The 25702-nt window shown below is 35.9% G+C and overlaps 1 protein-coding gene across 9 annotated transcripts in view; it reads right to left on the reverse strand.

Annotated features, from left to right (window-relative positions):
- The window catches only part of Cnot2 (CCR4-NOT transcription complex subunit 2), a 93820-nt gene that overhangs the window by 12136 nt on the left and 55982 nt on the right, over positions 1–25702 (reverse strand). For 8 of the 9 annotated variants that reach the window (XM_076920268.1, XM_076920267.1, XM_076920272.1 and 5 more), the window contains 8 exons: positions 19191–19257; positions 9189–9336; positions 8367–8549; positions 6142–6221; positions 3583–3708; positions 1741–1865; positions 692–812; positions 439–595 (listed from right to left, as the gene is read on the reverse strand). In XM_076920268.1, the coding sequence (XP_076776383.1) occupies positions 439–595; positions 692–812; positions 1741–1865; positions 3583–3708; positions 6142–6221; positions 8367–8549; positions 9189–9336; positions 19191–19257 (1007 nt within the window). The remainder of the gene's footprint in view (positions 1–438; positions 596–691; positions 813–1740; positions 1866–3582; positions 3709–6141; positions 6222–8366; positions 8550–9188; positions 9337–19190; positions 19258–25702) is intronic. The other variant, XM_076920275.1, reaches the window with a different exon arrangement.

Raw genomic sequence — 25702 nt, forward strand, 5'->3', positions numbered from 1 at the left:
CAGAAGAGCTAAAGAATGACACGTCCCAATAGAATCAAATGATATAGAAGTCGCAGCCACAAGAGAGACATGGGAAACGGTGATAGTTAGAAAGCAGGCAACAAGGTAACCTTACGGTGAGCCTACAGTTCCGAATACTGACTAGATCAATGGGCTGGAGAGAGATGTAGCTTGGAGACAGGCCCAAAGGCCTTGTAGACAGATCCCAGGTATTTCTCAGTGACAGTGATCTATGAGCTAGCTAGAAGGAACGGCCCAGGAGCAAGCAGCCTGATGATGAGATTAGCTACAAGTCTGAGGCTCTCTGGGGTGGCAAAGGATACAGGATGATAATGCCTACAATGCCTGCCTGGGCTACGTCTCCAAAAGAAAAAGGTAACAGTATGAGAATCTATTATATGCTAGAAGATATGAACAAACATGGAAGAAAAAACTTACTCAGGTGAGTTCAGATTGAGGCCTAATGTTGTTAAGTCACTTCCTAAAGCAAGATGTACCATTCCTGGGTCTGTCTCTGCTGCCCTGATAAATGTTAACAGGCCAATCATTCCAAATTGGTCCGTCACCATCCCTTGAGGAATGTTAGTAACTCGACCTGGTTAAAAAAAAAAAGTTATTTTTTTCTTTATATTAAGAAAAGTAGAGGAAAAATGTACTTTAAAATATCTCTGACATATTTATGGAGTCCCACCATCAGGTAACACCTGGATCCCCTTTTTCTGCTGATTATTGTTTTGTGTTGTTGAACTTTTATCTCCAGGGAATTTAGGTCCATCTGTACTTGAAGTCGTCTTCCCCGATGTACTCAAATTCTAGCATGAAAAAAGGAAAGTGTGACATTAGATGTGTTAAATATGTAAGTTTAAATTCATCAACACCTTGCTAGTCATTCACTATTAGATTTAATTTACTAGTAATTACCTGTTTTCTACTTGAAAAACTGCATCTCCGTAACTGCCTCATGGAAAACAAATAAATTCTGTGTCTACATCTGAATATTTAAAGGGCAAGAAATCTCGAGAAAATTGGTCTTTTCTTTCTTTTTTTTAAAATCTCAGTCATGGAGCACAGGGGGTAAAATATGAAAAATATCTTTGTCTTTCTCAGGTTTTTATGCTTTGTGGATACACACTTCTACAGAAAAAATTACACACTACAGTACTAAAAACACTACCAAAGCAACCTCAAAGATAAACTAGGAATGTATAACCTTTCAAAATTCACACTTATTTCCATCCTTAACCAACAATCTTCTTTAAGCCCAGAAAGAAAAGAAAAAAAAAGAAAAAAAAAAGGAAAAAAAAAGAAAGAAAAAAAAAAGCTCTTTGCCATGAACATAGAAAGAAATAAACACATTTGTACACTTGTTAAATCAGAAGCTGAGTTGGCTGAATCAACACAGGTATAAAAATGTGCATAAAGATTCTTCAAGGAGAAAACTTACTCAAGAAAAACACAGCTCCTTAGAAGTCTATATTATCAAACTTCACTGGGATCCAGCTGACAGGGACTACAATAAAAGTCTAAATTAACTGACAAGTTCAACAGAAATTTGCAATCCTATATGAAATAGGAAAAAAAAATTGGCTATCTTCTAAGTTATAAAGCTTTCTACATTCTTCAGAAGTTAGATTATTACAGTGTTCAACTGTAGCAGCATCTAGTCAGTAGCTATTGGTGGAAGGCAAGTCTAAAGGAAAAACTACACCACTCACACACACACGGTTCTCAGCTACTTACAGATTTGCTGTCGTCATTACTTGACGTTGGATCTTTATAGCTGGAGCCAGGTAATGCTGGAAAGTCTTCATTGTGTATTGAGAAGTCTTGAGATTGCTCATTTGCAGGTTTTGTTACCATTCCAACTATGTAATGAAAATAATCCAGAAAACTGTAATTGAATCTATGATATTGTCTTATAAACTATGTAATAAGCTAACTTTGCTCATCACAATATACCAAAAGCTTTTTTAAAAAAGCATGTGAATAGATAACTCAAAAAATAATCAGGATAATGATAAAGAATGAAATTTTGATTTACTGCTGAAAAAAAGCAACATATAAAGCAATACGAGGAAAGCAAGTGGTAATTCTGTAATTTCAATCTAATGTTATATAGGTGCTTAAAATAGTATTTGATATTGGTAATAATATTCAAAATGCTGGCTTACAGGCTAGCTTTAAATATTTGACTAGATGCAATAAACACCAGTTAGTTGTCAAATGAAAATAAATATAATAAAATTTAAAAGAACATGTCAGTATTCTACTTAAAAGTGACTTACAGAAGTGAGCAAATTGCAACCAATTATAAAACAATTCCACTTTATTTCTCATTTTCTTGGACTCCATGTTACAGATGTAAAACATGCAAGAACTGGGAAATATTCTTCCCACTATACTTGTCATTAGTCGGGCCCTTATTGGAGAACAAAATCCAGTTTGGGGCTCCACAATTCAAGAAGAAAATGGAGAAACTAGAGATGGTCCAAGGAGAGCAACGGGAGTGTTTAAAGGGATGAAAGAAAGGACCTATGGGGAAAGGTTAAGAACATTAGCGTCTGAACTGAGAAGCAAGCAGCTAGGCACGCAACTTCAGGGCACGGGACACGCTCTTATTTTGGGAAAACAGATTCAGAAGGTTTAAAATTATGATCAATACAAGTTTTTCCTTCACACATTATTTTTATTCATATCCAGAAGTACGGAACTTGAAACTCTTGATTATGGAGAAAATATTGGCTTTATTTTAAAATAACTGATGAATAAACTCATCTAATTATTGTCTTGATACCAGCCTCTACCAGACCTCACCCACAAGAAACAATAGTCTAGCTATGCTGATATCACAGAAGTTTTTGTCTCAGCTGTTATTCTGTCACTGCGTATGGTTTTCTTAACACTGATATTCAGGCTCTACTAACCAAATCTCTTAACTTCTAGAGATTGTAGAAAAGAGTGACTGGGAATACTAATCATAGCCAAGAATCTATAAAAATACAAAATCATAAGCACTGGTTCTCAAAGGCTTAAAAGAGGGCACTTGCCAGTATGCAGACATGTGTGCCACATGGATGGTAGTATAGCTGGTGCTGGCACACAGTGGCCAAAAGCTAAAAGTGATGCTAAATGCTCTATCTAAGTAAGTGCTCTCAGACTACCCTCCTTCTGAAAGGAATTTTCCAGCCCCGGTATGAATTTAGAGAAATCTTCACTTAGAGAGATACTTCAATGTGGTTATTATTAATTACCAGGGATATATTCTCTTAAAGGTGGGGCCAAATAACAAAAGCCAAGCCATGAAATTAATCACATATAATAAACCAAAGCACACAGAACAGAAGAAATAACTTCTGAATAGCACTGAAATCAAGTATAGATTTCTGAACTAAAGTTTACCACTCAACTTTGCTATGGTGGATACAAGGAAAGACAAACCAATTTTCAAATTATGAATTCTGACAAAATAATGCTAACCTAGTTTGACAGCATAAATACACACAAGCATGCGCACACAGACAGGTATGTGTGTAGTACGCATGACTGTAACCTTTAATTGGCCATCACTAAAAATTTAATTACCGTAAGGCGCTCTTCCAGCCAAGGGGTTTATTAATGGAGTTGGGTTGCCACTTCCTTCCCTTCTATTTCGGTCTGCTAATGCTGGGAAATCTGAAAGGTCCAATCCTGTCACATTTTCACTGCCATCTAAATGATAAGAGATCACACTAGTTACTGATTCCACAAACACTTACAATGAGATTATAAAAGCCGAACACCTCATCTGAAACAACAGTGTCTTCTTCCTTAATAGTGCCGACTGTGTGATAGGAACCTGACAGTGGACACCATGCTGTGGATTCTGTGGACTGATTCTGCGTCAGGGAATTAATTACCTAATAACTGAAAGCAATATGCAGCCAGCATCTTAAAATACCCAAGTCTAAAGATGTAGACATAAAGAGAGGGGCTGTACATTAGTTCCCTGTGTTAGAAGAGGGCAATAAACCTCAGAGCTTGTTAGGGAACAGGAAAGACACTGTTTAGCTATAATTGTTCTTCTCATCACAACTGGATGGGGCAATATCTAGATTATGTAGCACTTCAACTATAAGATACAACGATGACATTACCTCTTGCAAGTGTCCAGAAAGACTTTAAGGCAAACAGCAGATAGAGAAGCCCTGAGGACTTCTGCCCTGTATACTTTAGTTTGAGACAAAAATGTGTACACATGCATGTGTCTGTTAGCTCCATGCAAGGATGGACTCCTCCTATGTACCAGGAGTAGGTGGGGAATATAGGAATGATCAAAACCCAGAAGTTTATATTGCCTGTTACACAGTAGGCGCTCAATAAATATACTGAATAAAGATATATTTTTGTTTTAAATTATACTGCTACCATTAGACATAAACATGTAACCCAACTTCTCTATTTTGGCTATTTTAATTATTTTTCCCTCAACCTTTTGTGTTCTAATTGTGAATCACTTAATTTCCTACCTACAATTTAACTGTATTTCTTTATGTTTTGCCTTGTTTTATAAGTATGTATAGTTTTGAGGCCGTTTTTTCAATTAATTTTCATTTTTCCGAAAATTTTCGCAACTAAAAGTATAACTACTATCCTACAAGTAACTTTATTAAAACAAAAAGACTGTATTAATACACCAAGGAAGATGATAATTTAAAATTACAAGTGTAAAGGTAATTATAAACCACTTCTCACAAATTATCTTTTAAGATTTCCATTAAAATACAATATATGTAAAGCAAAAGAAACTAAAATCTTATTTACTGTTTTAATTTATAAGTTAGTATCTCTCAAATTATGACTATTTGTAATCTTCTCCAAGTAAAAATTAGCTTGTAATACATATCCTTAGATCTTCCCATGTCTAATTTTAAATTGTCATGTATTAGGTTAGAATATATTTTAGCCAACAATTTATAATTTTCCAACTATAAACTTAAGTCTTGAAAATAATTTTTCCAGTATAAAATCTAAGAATTTTAAATTTTTGAAACTTTACAGTAGCGTATAAAACCATTAATTATTCAGTTGAAATGTGAGAGGCAGCCAGACTTGACATACTAGGTATGAAAAAGTGTACTCTTTAAAGGCAATGGAGTATACAACTTTGTTGTAAGAATTACAAAGTTGACAGGTTTTAAAGTCACACCCAGAATACAGTAATATTTAAATGCTTAAAAGCTTCCATTGAAAGAAATGGATATACTACTTAAATGATTAAAGTCTTCCATTTCTTTCAATGGTTTTAATCTTGGCTGGTCCACTTCAGCTGTTCAACAAACCACCAGAACACTCAGACACTAAAAGCCTATAGCTACAAAAAGGTTTCCTTTAGGTCTTCTCATGCAGCATATGCATGCTGTACCTTAGAGCCTCTCCCTTCACCGCCACCTTCACGTACACAGAGCCCAGTAACACTAATTCTGGTCCTACAATCATGGCAACACCCCTTATTTTCTCATCACCAAAGCACCTAGAGGCAAATTAAACCAGCAATACCTACCACTCCGATTAGTTCCTGCTAAAGCAGTTGCTAAAAGAAACCAACAGACTTTAGTTTTTGCCAAAAATCAAGTTACTTTCTAGCTGGCTCAATCTTATAGATAATACTGGATCAAAATTTGTAAGGATTAAATGTAAACATTTTCATTAAAGTTATTTTTAAAAATGGTAAGTGCTTCATATGATTGACAGATTCTCTTTAATCTGAGGATCAAAAAATCAGAATGTCCTACCACCCAACCTAGTGTACACTATTTTTCCTCGGTGATGGGGCAAAGGACAGGAAACATTTTGAAGGAAAAAAAAAAAAAAGATTCTAAGACACAAATATAGTCCAAATTAGTATTTACTCTCTTTAGATGGGAGAAAATAATTCTGCGATTACACTACAAAATACTATATTGTAAGGCCAAGTTGGGGGGAAAAACATTTAAATTACTCTCTGCTGTTTAGTTAAATCCTATCCCTAACAGTTTCTCACTAAAGTAAATTCTATTTAAAACAGTAAAGTCCTGCTACTGTTCCAAGGCCAGTACGCTGACCTGCTTGCATTTCAGAATTGTACTATACTTCATTAGGGCACTAGCTCCAGAGTCAGCTTACCTGTTCCATTAAAAATGTTACTTGACAAGGAGTTATTCATTCCAAATGCCTGATTCCTGTTCATTCCAAATCCAGACATACTGGGTACATAGAAAATAATTTTAGATATACAGTAAGAACACTAACTTTGAGATGAAAAAAATAAAAGTATATATACTTTGGGTCTCCTCATATAAAGCAGTAATATGTTTCAAAACCAATGCTAATTTGAGAGTAAAATATTTTAATTTAAATTTTTTCCTAAAATTCTTCAATGAACAAGAAAGAATCAAACAATTTAAACAAATTAATTTTAAAAACCGAAAAAGAAACTTAGTTCTAAATGGCGAAGAATGGAGATGCAGAGTGCCACTGAGGTTGCTGGTGTGCTGCTTTGCTTGACAATCGCACCTACCTCAACAGTGCGCAGCTAGGTTAAAGAGTACCCTCCTCAGCTCTTGATTTCCTTCCTGACTTAGAAAGCTTGCTTTTCAGTGCAAGTCTTCTCTTTACAACACATTTTTCCCAACTATTCTTGCCTGTGAGTCTATGTCTTGTTCATTCTCTGCCCCCTGGTGTTAAGATTTACAAGGTATTCAATAAATGTTGAACTGACCTGAATTAAATTGATCAGGTACTTAAAAAACTGAATTCAGTGTTCTAAAACTCATCATTTATATCTTAAATAGAGCTTAGCTTTCATCTACTAAACAAACAAAAAAGCTCCCTATAGTACTCTCAATTTTGAATTAATATATAACTTGGTTTGCAAATAATTATAAACAACTCCTTTTTTGCTTTTTGTACAAACCTAAGCAAAACAATAAAAATAAACTACATTCAAAGGAAGACCAGATAATTAAGGATGTCAGTAAGGATTATTAATAAAGATTCTACAAAGAAACTTTACCATTAAATAGTCTTCTCATAGGTTAGTATGGCAGTGCAGACCAGGACTAAGTATCTGGAGATGACAACTCTAACTTTTCTGCCTAATTCAGTAGAACTAGCCACCTTTTGTTAAGCTAGGCAGCTAATAGAACAACATCCAAGAGCAAAGTTAGCAAGTCAACAAACATTTTTTCCTATAATACTAGAGCTGTTGGCTGTATAGGCACCCTCATTTAGTACTCAACTGAAGCCATTTGATAGTAAAAAAAAAAAAAAAAAAATTATAAGGAATAGACATAAGCAGAAAATAAGAGTTTTATTACAGTGACATTTTATGCAAAGTATTTTTGAATAATTAAAATGTGAGAATACTGGAAAGTAAACATTTAAAAATATATTTAATGAACAAAACTCCAAAATGATGCAATAAAGCCTAAGCAATACAGTTAAGCTATCCAAGAGTTGCAATAACATGTTGCAAATAATTTCTTAAAAACTTAAATGAAATTAAGGGATACTGTTGAGCCTACGTAAAATAACTGGAGTTCGTGGGACAAAGGCTGAGCAGGAAGTATGCTAAGCACCCACTTCAGTGCAGACTGACAAGAAGGAAGCAAGGTGGAAGACAGCAACAACTACACGAGTGTCCTTTCTCTTACTCCATAGTTTTCATGGAAACTAAGTATAAACATACATGACATGTGGCTCAAACTTATGTTGCTTTGCAAGAAAGCTTTACATTTCAGACATAACTCTCATGTTACCCAAACAGCTTCAATATACTAGCAAAATGAATCACTGTTCTTATTCGTACAGTACAAAATAGAAAGAAAAACACCAGCTTTTTTGTTTTGAATCTCTAGACATAAAATTTAGAAGAGTACTGTTTTGAAATAGTCTCCATATAACTATGAAGTGTCTCCTCAGTAAGTACCCAGAGTGTTTTAGCTCAGCAAACATCTAAACAATGCATAACTAAAGCGTGGCAGCAATAACCCAACATGTTTCCTCCAGTCACATTCATAAACCCAGAACTCTTAGCATACAATGAATAAACTTTACTTAATAATAAAAGGATAAAACAATAAAAATGTGCCTGGTGACAACCCAATACCACATCAACAAAAAGATTTAACATGTTATGTAAAATAAAAACCATCTTTTCTAAGAGAGTATGTTCTGAGTCTGCGGAGGGTTAAGAATTATGATAGGTAATAACTTTGTTCACAAACATACAATTAAAACACACCTACGAGACAGAAGCCACAACTCAAAAACAAAGCATTGCACATGAAAAGGCAAGCCTGAAGATTCCCCCAAAAGACAATTATATGCAGTATCAATAAACATCTTACCTGTTCACAGTAAAAGGCTGTCGAGAAGGCTGCTGCTTTGGCATACAGATTATGCTTGGCGAGCTTCTGTTGGGGCTACCTAACCCTGAACTGCTCATGCTATTTGTTCTGCTAGGAATTCCAATGCCCTGACCAACCTGGGAGTGGTTCATCATATTCCTAGGATTCATAGGCAAAATACCCCTGAAAAAGAAGTCCATTATACTAAATAAGCTCTCTACAATCACTCAGTAAAATTCTCTATAGTCAATCAATTGCTCTAACCCCTACAATTTCAAACATACATTCCAGCTGTATTCCTAACTTTATAGTGGAACTAGAAAAGGTGCCATCATAAAAGACAACTAGCTATTGGGACAACTACAATATAAATTATAAATGTTTTCCACATATATATTTAGAATAATTTCATTCAAAGTTCAAATTATTCTGTCCTCTTGATATTAATAACATACATAATCTATGTTATCTGCTTTCTTTTACTGTAACTAAACAAAAGCCGTGTGGTGAGGGAGCAAGCCAGGAATGCAGTTATCTGGGAGTCATTTTAAACTGAACCTCTTTAGGGAAGAGGTGTACAGCTTTTGGTGAAAGCTCCCCAGGAGGCAATTAAACCTTGATCCATTCAGATGACAACTAGCTTAGCTTCAAGATCAAGATGCTATCATTACTTTGCAATGAATAAAATGAGCATAGGTATTGTTTTCTGAGTGCAAGGCACTGAACCAGAAAATCAAGTAGTTAATGACCATACTAAAAATTTAAAAGCTTGCTTATTCTACAGAAATACATTCTGAAAGTATTCTGTCTGTCAATAAATACCTGCTTGGAGACGGAGGCGTGTGAAGTGACATTGTTGGTACCCCTGTTGTTGGCGTGACGTGGCTCGGTAACTGAGTGCCTTGGGATAAGCTGCGATTTAACTGAGGGGTATTGTTGCTCATCCCCCTCATTGGAAGGCCTAGTGCACCTAATAAGAAAATTCAGAAGAAGGAAATTCATTGCCATCAGGAATGAAATTGGTATCCATCTTCTGGAGTTGGCGATTTAAAACATTTTAAAATGACCTAACATTCAACTCACTGCAAATGGACTCTAATTTTAAACAAAAGTTTTAGTCTGAAATTTAATATTTTGATTATGTTTTTGTATTTTTCATATTTCTATTTTATAATAAATTATGTAAATAATTATGACAAATAAAATGTTACATAATACAAATGGATCTTGTTCTCAAATTCATTAAGGGCATATTTGTGAAACTAGAACATGCAAATATGCCATTAAGAAATTCTGCAATATTGTGTGTTTTAATTTATAATTAAGGTACATAGAAAAGACAATCATTCCCACTTTGTCATAGGATCTTTAATATTATATTAACCTTTGTAAATGCATTTTAGAGAAATTTTTTATTAATACATATTTTGTAATGTAACAATTTTTACAAACCCAATATATAGTATTTAGCAACTGTTAAAAAGAAAACCCTAATCTGATATAGGTATAATTTTAAAAAATTGGTATGATTTAAAAATGTTTCAAAGTATAATGACCCTATATTTTTCAAGCACATCTGGGGCCAGAGATATGAATAGACATGTTCTATAGGCATACTTTTAAAGTATGTTTTTGCCATTCGGGTATAAAATTCAAAAATATTAATCAAATTGGACAAACTTATTTTTTAAATGTTTGACATGCTCACTATTTTCAGATGGTGTAGAATATGAATTATTCTGAGCTTCAGAATGGAGAGTTAACATTCTATCCATGCTTATCTTCCTCTCTTTCTCTCTCGCAGGTCTGTAGCATGCTTAGGTCCCCATCCTAGCTGTCTATGAATGCCTCCTTCCCTCCAACTTTCTGAGCCACGGGTTTGGTGCTTTGTTTTCAGCATGCTAACTATTTGATACACTGGTCAATCAAACTTATTTTAGAAGGTAAATTAAAGAAAAAAGACAACTCATCAGAAAATGACTTTAGTGCTGGGGATTTAAGATATTTTTCCTTATGGTCTTAGTTTTGGGTCTAAGCATTTCAAGGACCTGAAGAGCCTGAGTCTATGCCCTTCACAGAGATAGAGTACTACATACACTGTACTTTTGCCAAACCTCTGCAAAACTTGTCTTCTGGCATCACAAAGAGCTCAGAGAGTGCACTGAGAGCTAGCTGAAAGCTGTCCACCTCACAGTTTAAGGGACATGGAAGGAGTGGCCTAGCAAACATAAGGTCTTGTCACTATTTCATCTGTGTCTAGACACACTACTGTTTGTGACTTGAAGAATGCTACTGCCTACTGTCATTTTCTCTAAATCTGGGACAAAAAGGAAGAAAGTTTAAAAACCAGCTGATGCCCTCCCTCAATCATAGTTTTCCTAGAGCTGCTGTGGGTGCCGCCCATAATAAATCCATCAAGATGGTAATTTCCCTAACACATTTCCTAGGTGCCCAGTATGTGGCAAATATCATAGTAGGTGCTAGGGAAATAGCAGTAAAATTGAAAAGGCTCCTAAGCTCAGGTGCTTAATTAATCTCTACTTCTACAGTGTCTTAAAGTCAGCTGTAGATGAAAACTTCCAATAGGCGGGTATTTGCCAGTTACTCATCGCCAAAGTTATAGACTTTCAGATGTTAAAGATCCCCTACTCTGTCTACATTTTACAGATAAGAAATCTGATCCCCAGATAAGTTAGCTGACTTCTCCGAGGTAACACAAAGAACTAGGGCTAGAATTTGGATCTCTTAAGTCCTCGTGTTCTTGAGGGTAGTACTAGACACAGAACCACGGTGTTCCCAGCGTGAGTGCCTAATAAGACCTTTCATCCACTTCACCTCCAGTCTCCTTTTGGGCATGTCTGCACCTGTTGGCTGTCTCTCTCTCTCTCCTCTCCTCTTCTCTCCCACCAGCCTCTCTTCATTGCCTGTCTAGTCTCTCTTCAGCTTCATCCTTTCCTTCCTTTTCATTCTTCTTACTTCCATCACCCACTCTAAGTCATAACTTCAAATTTCACTTTTTGCCCTTTTAAAGAATTAGCCCAACTAAAGACTTCTGTCTACAGTAACTTTTTTTCTGTCTGCGTAAAAAAAAAAGTCTAATTTTAGAGCTACTTTAAATATTGTACATAATCTGAATATTAGTAAACATTCTGGCCAAGAAAACAACACTGGGTAATGTGTTTTATTCAATTAAAGACTGTACAAACCTAATTAATTTACACTGATGTGTGGTAGAGGAGGACAATATGAAGTAAAGATTGTTTGAATTTGAATTTTAGCCTCCAAAGTCATCTTGGTTAAACAGAGAATGAATTTAACACATTTTATTCATTTTGTTGAACTATTCATGAAAGATGAAAATACATATTACATACTATATCACCAACTCTTAAATATTTAATAGGATTAGCTGAAATCTGACTTAAAAACTGAAGTTCTTTAAAACAGAGTAACACTGAATCAAAGTACAGAGAGACTTCTTTTTAGAAGACAAAATGTACTAAGTTATTATACTTGGGCTACTTGAGTCAAACTATGAATAACTGGATAGGATATTAATCTTTTATAATAAATAATAACAAAATCATCTCTAAAATATCAGGACAAGAATAGAGCATTCACACTACGAAAATGACTGTTGGTATAAGTGAACAACAAAAGGTAAGAGGGAAAGTCTGTGTACGGGCGCTTGTCTGTCTGACTGTCTGTCTGTCTGTCTGTGGAGGGGGGACGGGGGACGGAGGGACGGGGACGGGGACAGGAAGGCGCGCTCAAGGACTGCCTAACCAGTGCTCAAGGACTGCCTAACCAGCGCTCAAGGACTGCCTAACCAGAGTTATCTCTAGCTCTGCCTTTTTTTCCCTAAACAATTTTTATGAAGAAGACATTTATTCTTTTATCCCAATTTTTACACATAAGGAATAAAAATACAAAAATGATTAAAAATACAAAAATGATTAAAAAGATTAAAAAGGTTCTGAATCAACTTCTTTCAGGAAGACTAATGTACATGTGCAAAATGGATTCCTACCTCTTATTTGATACAATGCTAAATAAGGAATTAAAATTCTTCATGGATCCTTTTTTCAGAAAGCCTAAAAAAATTGATTTATGTATTCCACGGGGTTGGCAGCAGGCCTAGTGGGTGAAGCTGTCCTTAGGCCTGACCCCGACTCAAACTGTATCCCTAGAATCCAAGTGGTACAAAGAAAACTGCCTTTCCAAGCGGTCTTCCAATGTGCTCCAATACAAGAATGCACACACACACTAAGTTTTTGTAATTGATGAAAATTATAAGTATACCATGATTTTTTGTTAAGAGGGCAGCTTCACACCAATATCTTAAATACTTATAGCAAGTTGTACCATCTAAAGAAGTCCTTTCTAAAGATAAACAGTATTATTAGTAACCTCAAGGGAAAGTTCAGTTACAGCACCAAATGCCTGAGTACCTGGCACCTATATAATATATATATAATATATAAGGCCTTTCTTTCTCCATTGACTTTACCTACAACCTTTCCTGCATTAAGTAAGTTTCCAGGTAAAATCATTTCATTCTGGTATTTCCGCCACAAAATCCAAAGAATTTAGAACAAAATAAAAAACTGAGATCCATCAAATTAACAACTAAGAACTAAAACAAGCCATCAACCTGCTTAACATCATAGCAGCAGAACTGGAGAGACATTTCAGGTTAATACAACTCTCAGAGAGGATGAGCTAAGTTTGGTTCTCAGCAGCCACAATCAGGAGGTTACAATCACCTCTAACTTCAACTCCAATAGACGTGACGCCCTCTGGCTCTGCAGGCTACACACATCGTGAGTGTACATAAACTTACAGACACATAAACATATACATAAAAAACTAAACAAGTCTTCTGAAAACCAAATCACAAGCAACAAAGTAGGAAGCCATCAATCGCGTTTCCATTCCCACTTCAAAGTACTTCACAATTAATATTACATGACACTATTTTAGAATAAGTTGCTAACTTCTGCTTCTTCTTTACAAACTGTAACTTACTCTGAGGTTGGGGAACTCATGGGTGGTAGAAGCTTTACCATGAGCCACTGATTCTCAACCTTCCTGGGGCTGTGACCCTTTAACACAGTTCTTCAGATCCCCAACCATAAAATTATTTCTGTTTCTACTTCATAATCGAAATGTTGCTACTGTTATGGATCATAATGTGAACACCCGATATGCAGGAGATCTGATATGTGACCCCTGTGAAAGGGTCATTCAACCCATAAGGGGTTGTGACCCACAGGTTGAGAACTACTGCCTCTAAACCATCCCACTGCTTTTAAAAGGTCCAGCCAGGGTTTCTGAGTATTACCAAGTACAATCACAACTTAAGTCTTTGCAGCTCAAAGAAGACAGTTCTTCTAATCTTAATTAATGTTTCATTGCCCAGACACCCTATTACTCCTCTTCCTTCATTCCCCTCTTCTCAAATTTGTCTCTGTAACTTCACTATTTACCATTCTCTGACTAAGAATGCCTTCCCTTCTCTGGTTCAACAGGGATCAAGACTACAAGGTCCATGCATAGATCTAAGGGTTAATAAGACCCTGTGTTCGAAGTCTTGGGGCCTAGCACACTGCAGTAATGCCCATGGGTTAAGGCAGGAAATAATAGTGGTGGTGATGTTGCGCAATCAGTTGGCTAGAGATGGCTGACAGTTAAGTCTGACAAGCTGTATGAGAATGCAGACAGATGACAAGGTAAGTGGTGCTGCCTACAGTCCCCGATGTTTGAGGAAAAATGAAAGGGGATCAATTACAGACCTAAAGGAAAACATGTCTTACCCAAACTAAGGATATATCAGATGGAAAAAAAAAAACTGGTTTCAAAATTCAAAACTAGAACAGGAAGCTTCAGTGAACCAGAGAATGTCAGACAAAAGGAGCTCTGCAGGACCAATTCTCATGGCACAGTCCTACACATTTCTGCAAGCAAACCTTGTTTCCTTCCCCAACCTAAATGTACAGTATAGATTATTAGTACCCAGTCACATAGTGATACAGGTCTCAAATCTTATAAATACGCTAATCTTCTTTCCAATTCTATATAATAAGCTGTATAAACTGTATTTCCAAACTACCCCAAATCTGACTACTTCTCAGTCACTAGTCCACTTCCCATGCTCCTGCTTGACACTCTCACTCCTTCCCCACTTAGCCCACTTTCTACAAAGCAAAGTGATGGTTAAAAATGAGGTGGCATCATAAAACCTTTGCTATTCATATAGAACAGCAAACTAGATAGTAATTAGAACTTATTCAAATTCCTATTTTCTTTTACATTTACGTGTTGACTTTGTGTGTATGTAGAGATCAAAGGACAACTTGCAGGACAGTTCTTCCTTCTATCAAGTGGTTTCTAGGGTGGAGCTCAGGTGACAGGCTGGTACCAGCTGCCTTTACATAGGACCAGTACACAGGCTGGATTCTTTTATTTTTTTATGTGCATAGATGTTTTGCCTGTTCCTGTCTTTTTATAACGTGTGTTTCTGGTTCCTCAGGAGGCCAGAAGACAACGTCAAATCCTCTGGAACCACAGTTTCCCGATGGTTGTAATCTGCTATGTGGGTGCGGGGAACAGAACCTGGGGTATCCTCTGAAAGAGCAGCCAAACGACCTTAACCTCTGAGCCATCTTTCCAGCCCAGTCTGAATTCTTTAGCAAATGCTTCCAAGGCTTCCTATGATCTGAGATATCCAGGAGATTGTTCACTGATGTCCTCTCATTCATTCCATGGACTTGCAGCCTGCTCCGTTGTCGGTGACTTAAGCCATCTTCCTAGCTTTCCTGTACTGAGAAAGCTCCTTCAAGACCACTCATTCCAGGAACTATCATCTTCATAGTCAGGTTTCCATATTAGACTGTAATTCCTGAGAGACAGTACAGGCTTTTTGCCGATTTATGTAAAGTCTGAACTCCACACATCTCAGGAGCCCGACTGATAGCTTTGTCCTGCTCATTACAAAAACTACAGTATTTCCTCAGGTTTGTCTATTCTGCCTCTGCCCATCACATGAAAGCACCGGGAAAATCAGGAACTTTGTCACTTGTTACACTTTGATTAGGTCTTTGAACAGAACCTGATTCGGGGCAGCACTCATCAATACATGAGTGCATAAATGTCACAACGCCTTCAGTAGACAGTCGCTCAGGAGCTTCTTGGCATCTGTGGATTCAGCACGATCACTAGGGTCATGATTTCAGCTCTTGGGTTTCAAAAACTGTGCTCTTAGCTCATATTCAGAGCACCACTCTTACAAAGGAACTTAATTCTGGCTCCATCACTTGCCATCTACAAGACCTTAACATCTTAACATCTCATGGAGTTGTGAAGATTAACACACAGTAAATACTGGAATACAGGCTTTCCCCTTCATTTTTAATGTGCACATGGCAGTTGAAGGACCCAACAAATGATATTAACAGCAAAGAAAGATGAGGCAGTTTAATTAACTGAGTTTCCATAGAAAAACAGACATTTTATGGGAGGAAACTTGATGATACAACTTTGATCTCTAATACACATGAAAGGAAAGATTATACTTTACTATTAGCTGAAACCAATTGAAAACCAGAAAGTTGCCCATTCCCTGAACTGTTTCATCATTAAACTATCTAAGGGCATATATCAACAGTGTATGTGAGAACCTTATCTTCCTCACTATGTAACAGCAAATATCTACTGAGTACTTTTCATAAACAAAGTCCTAATGACACAAAGACAATCAAGACACACAATAAAAAACAGCAGTGTGCTTACTATATATAGTAAGCTCACAGCATCAAGGAAAATGGTCCCTCCATATACATCTCTCTAGTGTCTAGGATGGTATGACATGTACAGTAGGCACACAACAAGCACATGACACTCAATTCCTAAAGCAACTGGAAGTTACTTTCCTTGTGATTCCCAATGTCAGGATCATTACTTTTAAACCATGTTAGCTATGCTCTCTTGCTAAGTCAACTGCAATCTCTGGTAAGTATCAGTTAGAACTAGGTTCTAAGCCACCACTCAAGTCAGGACTCTAAATCCTGGGAAGACTTATTTCTATTCTCAAGTAGCCTGGGACCTTTCAGAATCCAGATACAAATGTCTATGGTCCATCAGGACAGCTAGTTAACTAATTGCCTACACATAAGACACACGCTAGGAGACACTAGATAAAATTTTCCTTTTCCCATTTCTAAGATTGTAAAGTAAGAAAAGATTGTTCCAACTATTCAACTACTTCATTTCAATGCAATGAAGATCTAGGAGAAGTGGACTCCTGGTTCTTTGTCCACTTCAATGCAGTAATTTTCGGGCTGGGATCATGTAAGGCTATAAGACTGACTCAAATCTTACTAACACACTTAGACAACACCATGCAGCTGGGACACAATAGGCTTCCTGGCTGCTCTCAACTGCTGAGCAGTATCCACATCAACCTTTGGGTGAGGGCTCATGTTTCCAATTGTGACACAATTATATCACTTTGGGGTCTGAAACCATACACTCCTCTAAGTGAGTGTTCTCTGGGTATCCCACACGCTCACTCACTACTAGCCCAATCTGGCAAAGTGTAGGTTCAGCACACCTGGATCCATTCCAAGATGACCCCCACCCGATGTTTAATTTCACTAAGTTTTAATTCTAAGGATAGCTTTCTTTACTTCCTCTAGTCTTAACATTAAAAAAAAAAAAAAAATCAAGACTAAACAAAAAATTGGTAGTATACAGTTAAGTGTTAAAGTGCTTTGCCTAGCATGCACAAGGCCTGGGCTCAATATACAGCACCCAAAAATAAAAACAAGCCACACTAACCCTAGCATGCTGAAGGCACAGGCAGGAGGAACTGAGTTCCTGACTAAAATGTCTATAATAAGACTTGACTCTGTTGTAAAAAACACAAAGACACATAAAAAGCAACAATAGCAACAAAAACCCAGATAGTGTGTATATTTGAATAACATAAATCACTAATGAATTTGTAAAATATAGAGTTAACAGTACTACTCAGTAGAACTGAGCTGAAGAAAGTACTTTTAAGTTTTACTAGTCTCCTGTGCAATTATAATAAATCACCATAAGGATAGTATCTCCAACCCAGTCCTTTGTTAATTCTTTCTTTCTAACCCTCACCAAAGTTATCGTCTAACATTTTAACATACAAGTCAAACTGTGACCCTTTCCAAGTCTTAACGACAATAAAAAAATGTTTGTTATACATGGCTTCTTTTAAAACCAGTTAGTATTTTTAAGATATTTTTTCTAAGAAAAATAATTTGCTCACTCATCAATCTTTATTATGTCCCACCCACACTAAACAAAGCAAATTAAAGTTAGATGTCAGTCAATGTCTGTCGTGCCAAGGACATTACTACCTTCTAAACCAAATCCATCCCCCAAAGCACTCATATGTGAGCTTTAAAAAACTTAAAGGTCTAGACAGCCGGTTACAATCACTATTACAAAACAACTTCACTTTTTCAAATATATGTTTTATCCATTTTATATCTTCGTTCTACTATGATCGACTGTGGACTTTCGAAAGAAAACAGGCTGATGTGGATGCTGTATTGAAATAGGGGAGTGCTTTAAATAGCTAAGTATCTGTATAAGAAGGCCTCCCAAAGGGGTGAGAATCACACCATATACAAGATAACAAGAACATAATACAAGGCTTGCATGCTGTCTAAACAGGTAGAAAAAAAAATCTGTAGATAATTAAGGAACTCCACTTTTAATAAAAAGCCTTTAAAATATGTTCTTGCTTAAAAATAAAATAAAAATTTGCTAATTCTGCATTGGCAAACTATCTCATAGCCAAGAGGAAAGCCATAAAAGACAAGGGGAGAATAAAGATGAAAACAACGCTTTTCTATACAAAGTAAGGAATCCCCACCCACTGCCCAGACTTTGAAATCAATGCACAGGGTGAAGTGGCAGGACACACTATTCTGGCACTTAGCAAAAGCCTGCTTCTCCTCATACATGGCAAGTTCTAAACTACACTGATGTTTACTTGACACTGATAAAGTGATTAGATATTATCCTCTACTGTTTGGTGGTAAATTACAACACTTTAACCCAGCCTCCATTAACAACAGTAATGAGAAATCAGCACATTGTTTTACACGAAAAAAGATGATAAAATCTTATTAATATGTAACATTTTGGTAATTTAATTTGAAAAAAAAAATTTATAATTTAATTTTATAAAATGTTATATGATGGTATATAGCTAACATTTATTGAGCGCTTACTATGCGCCAGGCACTGTGCTAAACGCTTTTAAAGTATATTTTATAAAACAAAATCTTAAAGAAAAAAACTGAACTATGAGTAAAAATTTAGGTGTTATAACCAGAAAGAGACAAAGCAAAATAAATAAATTATTATTTTTCTACCACATGAAAGCTATTTCACAAACTGTTGCTAACTAATGGGCTTCCAGTAATAAACAGGTAAAGTTCTAAAGAATATATCACACCAACCAAAGGGAAAATTCTCTGACTTCCTCTTACTAAAAATGTACAAGGCTGACTACTTTTAATTGTTTAGCAAATTTCTGAGAAACTGCAAAAGAATGTATATATAATGTCAAAATAAATTGCAACATATGCTATATTCAAGAAAAAAACAAATTGAGAATTAGTAAGTCCCAACATAATGAGGTTTACTACACAAGTAAAGTATATTTTTGAAAATTAACTATCTTCTGTTAAGCCCTTCTGTAAACCCACAAAGGCAGAAATTGATTTTTTTCCTTAAATATAAAGTATCCCAAAATAAGTACAAAATTCTTACTTTGTTGCCCGTATAAACTTGCCCCAAATTGAGACAGCTGACCTGATGTAGATGGTGATGCCAGCATCTAGAAACAAATTAATGATATTAGAGCATAAAGAAAGACAAAATATTGTAGTTACAAGTCTATACTTCATACCATAAATGTAAGACCCAACCCAAGTCCTCATTCGTCAAACATAAGCATTTCTTACAAAGACTACCACAACCAGATGAAACCAAATTGTTCAAACAGAAATAATTAATACTATGAGGGTTTTTAAGTTACACTAAAGTATAACAACACTATTATGACACTTAAAAAAGAAAAACGAGGCTACTAAAAACATACAAAGGTAAACTCTCAAAATAAGCTTAGTTTATGTGTGAGATTGACTTTAGTCTATACATGTAAATAAATTCTAAATTTAGCCTGTTATCAAAATGAAAGTTTGTACTGTGTAAAAATATTTGATTTCTATGTTCATACAGCCATGTAAGTTGAAAGAAATCATCAGCAAAGCAAAATAAACAAGTAAAAATACAATAAAACCCCAGATGTGATCTCTGATTTACAGAGTTTCTTAGTCAGTGACACTGACTTCATAGCACTTGCTGTACGATGCCTTTCAATTTACAAAAACTTACTCTGCTGGTAGACTATAAATTCTTTAATGGTATGGTACATTCACACCAAAAAAAAAAAAAAAAAAAAAAAAAAAAGCTGTTTCTTTTTTATTTCTTTATAGACAGAGATGCAGGAGTGCCATTTATAAACAAATATTTTAGCTGAACACATGAGAACATGAAAGCAATGCTTCATTATTCTATCTTATACAACCATCAAAACATTTTTATTAAGCAAAACATGGACCATGACATCCAGAGGTTTATAATACAGTGGGGAAAGAGGACATATTATGTAATTACACTGCAAGTGCTACAGCAGAAACACAGCATCACTGGAAAAGGCCACTCTGCCTAGAGATGGAGGGATCAATTTCTGTAGGGGAAACACCTGATGAAAGCCAACAACACACAGCTAACTGTTACGGTCCTGTCATAATCAAAGCACCTGGTAAGAAATAGTGGTGACTAGGTGATAGCTGATTAGGAAAGGAGAGAAAGCTCAGTCATGTGGAAGAATATAAAAATGAGAAATAAAAGAATGTTGGGGACAAGATTCCAAAGCTTTTCTTTAATGTCAAACAAAAATTCCTTCTTACATCCAGTATGTGTATCCTAGACATTATATTAACAGTTAACCTACATAACCTTAATCAATCAAAGAGGTTAAAACATGACCAAATTCCTCTGTTTGGGCAATAGTCGCTACTGTTGCCTTATTAACTATGAATATTTTATACACATATTAATGAATGATGTACAATTTTAAATAACCCTGTAACTGGCGGTAGAATTGTGAATTTGTTACCATGACTAGCTATAAAACAAAGAAGTGGTGCTTTCAGGTTTCACATGTAAGACATTGGCCAATATGAACACATAACTTATGATGAACAAAAATCTTGAAATGGACATCTTATAATGTATACTTACTGAATACTTAATGCCAAGGAACAGACACCTTAGTGTGCTCTCTCATGAAGGCTAGAAGTACATAAATAAACGACGTGTGTGCTGAGCCTGAGCCCTGGGGAGTCTGAGAGAGCACAGTATAAAATAGAGGGCGATGTGGGGCGAACACTCCCTACCCTGTGTGACAGAAAATACCACCTTCTACACGGACACTACAGAAGTCATTAAACAGTGCTTCTACGAACAAAACAGCTTACTGAAAATTAGAAACGAATCCTGGCAAAAGATCAACTAGTAAAAAAAACTCAAAAAAGTTATGTATTGAAATGGTAAAAGTTAATCATAAAAACCAATTTCTTAGAAGAACATAAAATCTTAGACCAAGAAATATATCACAGTGGAGAATGCAGTGTAAGCAGACACCTCAGCTTTACCATCTCAAAAATGGTAAAAGGTGGAAAAAGACTAAGTGTCCCATTATCTATAGAATGATGAAACTATCAAGTAGACTATCATAATACCAGTTTAAAATTATACTATGCAACGTCTACATTCCCAGTCAAACAACACAACAAAAACTTTTAAAAGCAGCTAAAAAAATGTGGCCCCAGTTATTTATTGTTAAGCGTCCCTTCCCATTCCCCACAGCAATTATCAGCATACTAGACTGCAGCTCTGGCTGCTCTGGCTGAGACGGGATGCCACTGTGCAGTGCAGGCTCACTCCACACTCCATGTCCTCTTCATCGTCTCCCACGGGAGAGGCTTCAGAACTCTAGCTTAAAAGTACTTCACTTACAAAACACTGAACACAGTTTAGTGATGGAATTAAAATTTTAAAATAAAACTTCTCTAACAAATATTTAAAAAGTTAAAAAGTATCCTCTAAAGTCTGATCTAATTTACTTAAAGGGATGGTGAGAGTTCCTCTAATTTATTTCAAGAAAAAAAATATTAGCTTTTGACTGTATCTTATCTATGCAAAAAATGAACATGCAAGAAAAGCATGTTAATGTAGCTGTGCACAAGCATACATAAACATAGAAGCACAAAAATCTAAAAAAAATTTAAATTAAAAAGCAATGGTTTAAAACATGAAACCAAATAAATCTAATAATCAGAAGCAAAAGAACAAGGAGGAGGTACTACACTAAAATAAACAAGAGGAAGGGAAGAGGGACAGCAGAAGACACAAAAATAAAATGGTTAATAAGTTACAAAAGCTGACAATTTTGAATCAGACACAGTAAAATAAGCATTTACATAAATAACTGTTTAAAATGGTAAAATAATGAATTCCCCAATAACAGACAACTAAGATTAAATTGCTCTTACTAAAAAGAAAAACGGATGCCAGTGGAAGTTTCTCTATATGATGCTATCTGAGTTCCTTCCCGGTTGGTGCTAAAGTATGAATTTATAGAAAGACACAGGATTGGATCTAGCAATCAAAAGGTTCTTCATATGCACTCATCTCAAGTCTGTAGCAAGGACACCTCCACACAGTCACTCAAAATATCTCTCAAACACTGTCCTCCAACTTACAACATACTTTCAAAACCACACACACACACACACACACACACACACAAACACACAAACTTTGCTACTACAGATTAACTATCTTTCAGTAATGCAAAACTCCAAATCCAAGTGTCCTCCCCAACAGAAAAAAATCCAAAGAAAAACTGAAATAAATTTCATCACAGTCATGGTGTGTTAAAAGTTTTAGAACTGGCAATTTGGGGACTTACTACTTCTTGTCTTGTTTTGGATTGAGAAATACTTAATACTAATATTTCTAGACAGTGAAACTGGATACTTCATAAATCTATCATTTTCTCTCTACTTTACATTTTAACTTTACTGTTTGAAGATGATAATCAGTATTGCTAATAAATTCTAGAAATGACTTGACCTTTAATTCCATTATTCTTACATAGTATGTCCCAAGCTAGCCTGAGGCATACAATGACCCTGTCTTTTAAAACAAAAAACAAAAACAAACAAACAAAAAAACCCCACCAAAATAAAAAAAAAACCTGATATACACATTCAGACCATATTCTCTATTAAAGTTTATAATATGATTTTAAAGATTTTTAACATTCTATCTTCCAATAATTTTCAACAGTATCTATTCCCATTCTCTTCAATGAAAGCAACATATTATTTACTTACTACTATAGATTCTAAAAGCATGTATCTAGTTATACAGACAAAAAAAAAAAAATCCATGCCCTTGATAAATTTAAATTCTAGTGGATTAAGTAATAGCCAGTGATAAATGCTATGCATTTATCCTTAATAAAGTTGTTTAAAATTTCATCTTTATCATTTATTTTATGTGCATACATGCACGTATGTGGCTGTACATACCCCACAACTCCCAAATGGAGGTCTGGAGACAATTTGTGGGGGGTCGGTTCTATCATGTGGGTGCAAACTCAGGTATCAGGCCCATTGGCAGGCGGCACTTTTACCAGCTAAATCATTTCCATGATCCAAAGACTATAGAGATTTGAAATGCAGCGAAGTTACTGATAGTGTAAATTAAAGTCATTATGAAATAGATCAAAGGGAGGTTTCTCAGGTAGTATAGTTAAGTAGAAAACTCAATGTGAAAGGTTCTGGGAGTGAGGTTGGAGGTTGCCAAAAGAAGAAGGGGGGAGGAGGAAGAAGAGAAAGAGGGGGAGGAAAAAGAGGAGGAAGAGGAGGAGGAGGGGGAAAGAGAGGAAGAAGAAGAAAAGGAGGAGGAGGAAGAGGAAAAAAGATCAGAGATTCAAACATTCTAACTCCCATAATGTAGTTACTAGTAATCATTGAGAGTGACAGTCACAAGAGATATCCTTACTTCATACCAGGTTGTAATAAACTACTCTTCCTGGCACGGAAACCAGTGCTACTATCTGTAAAGGCTGAGGGCTAATGTACACTGAAGGCTGGGTTCAGTGAGTTCATAATGGTTTAAGGGATTAAGTAGACAGCAAACTCTTACTCACTATGATACCACATCTGTGGTATTATAATAGCAAATTCATCATTCTATTGGAAATCACATATACATATATCTTATAGGTCATGCTTTAAAATCAAAGGCCTGGAAAGAGGACATTCAAAAGAACTTGTTACTTATTTAACCAGCAAAGGGTTAAAGATACTTTTAAAAAGTTATGGAGATGGGGAGATTATATTTGTGCTCTATGACTAGAATAAGCAGAAAAGTCTGCATTTAATGAATTATTTCAGACAAGGTATAGTCTAGCTATCGTAGATCTCCCTCTGTAGACCAGGCTGGCCTCAAATTCACAGAGATCCACCCACTCTGCCTCCCAAGTGCTGGGATTTAAAGATGTGTACCACCACAGGCAGCCAAAATTTGGATTTTTTAAAAAACTACTTTTAGGGCTGGAGAGATGGCTCAATGGTTAAGAGCACTGACTGCTCCTCCAGAGGTCCTGAGTTCAATTCCCAGAACCCACATGTGACTCACAACCATCTGATACCCTCTTCTGGTATGTCTGAAGACAGCGACAGTATACTCATATACATAAAATAAATAAATCTTTAAAAAAAAAAACTACTTTTGATATTTTTAAAGTGACAATCTATTACTAATATTTAAAATAACTGTAATTATTTCTGCAGACATCATAGAGGCTTAAGGAACTCTACTTAAAGAGATAATCCAGTCATATTATTTTCTCTAACGTCCCTCTCCAAAAGCTTCATTAAGACAAACCTGATATCATCCCTCACTCACGCACTAGCCAGCTTTCCTGTACTACAAATTATTATTAAAAATTATGTTATCATTAAATTTTTATATCTGAAAATTTTCCAGAAATGACACAAAATAGCCATTATTTGCAAGGATATATATAATTACCAGAGAATCAAGTGGAATACTAATAATCATATAAGGTGCACCTGAAGAACAACATTTGTTATTTTTCCTTACATGTTTAATTATTCATCAATCCTTACACTACCCCGAGCTAGTTATACACTATGTTCCTATGTCCCAGACGAGGTATATATACAAATCGCTGGCTCTGCCCCAGGACACAGCTCGTAAATCATGCAGCTGAAATGTCCGCTCATATCAGGGTCTCTACAGCCCACATTCAGCCACCAAAGCAATTCAAAACACTTTGCAAAAAGCAGGTGACTACTACAGAAATTCACAATATATATTAACAGCAAAGAGCAATTCAACACTGCATGAAAACATCAATGATAAAGCCTCCCTTGATGTCAGAAGACAGTCTGGTGTAAAGTACTTGCTACACAAAGATGCCAGGAAGCACCTGAAAAGCAAGGCATGGTGGGTGGGGCATTGTTATCCCAGGGTGTAGTGGGTAGTGGGACAGAGTGACTGCTGGCATCTGCCTACCCTGAACTGTAGGCACAGGTCTCAGTAAGAGACACTCAGAAAACAAGGAGATGGCTCCCAAGGAGGAATAACTAAGCTTGCTTGCCTTCTGGCCTAGACAAGGAAACACATCAATTCAATCCCACCAGGAACACTCCCCTGACCCTGCACACACACAGGAGCCTCCTTAAGACTGGAATATTCTGCTCCTGAACTACACTCTTGGTTAAGAAAGATCCTTCTGAAAGGAAGTCAGTATTGGTATTGATATTAGTACTACTGTGCCCTAATGACATACATCTTCATAGAAAGGACTACAGGAGACTTTATCCAAGTTTTTAAAATGTTCTATAAAGCTTTGGCAATTCAAACTACTGTAATCTAGATACAGACTCAGCATGATTTTTACAACACGCCCAACAGCATTAGAAACTTTGATCTACTAAAGGGGACCATTTCACTCACCCATTTAGTAAATATTCCAAAATTCAAAGATAAGGAAATTACTTTCTATGATCAAAATCTAGCACACTGTATGTTTTGTAGGTCGAATGACTAAGAGTAAGTGATTTCTACGTTATAGCTATGTAGCATCCTTCATTCTGTCTCTTAGGCTACAA

Source organism: Arvicanthis niloticus, chromosome 22, assembly GCF_011762505.2.
Source record: "Arvicanthis niloticus isolate mArvNil1 chromosome 22, mArvNil1.pat.X, whole genome shotgun sequence".
Taxonomy (NCBI): Eukaryota; Metazoa; Chordata; class Mammalia; order Rodentia; family Muridae; genus Arvicanthis; species Arvicanthis niloticus.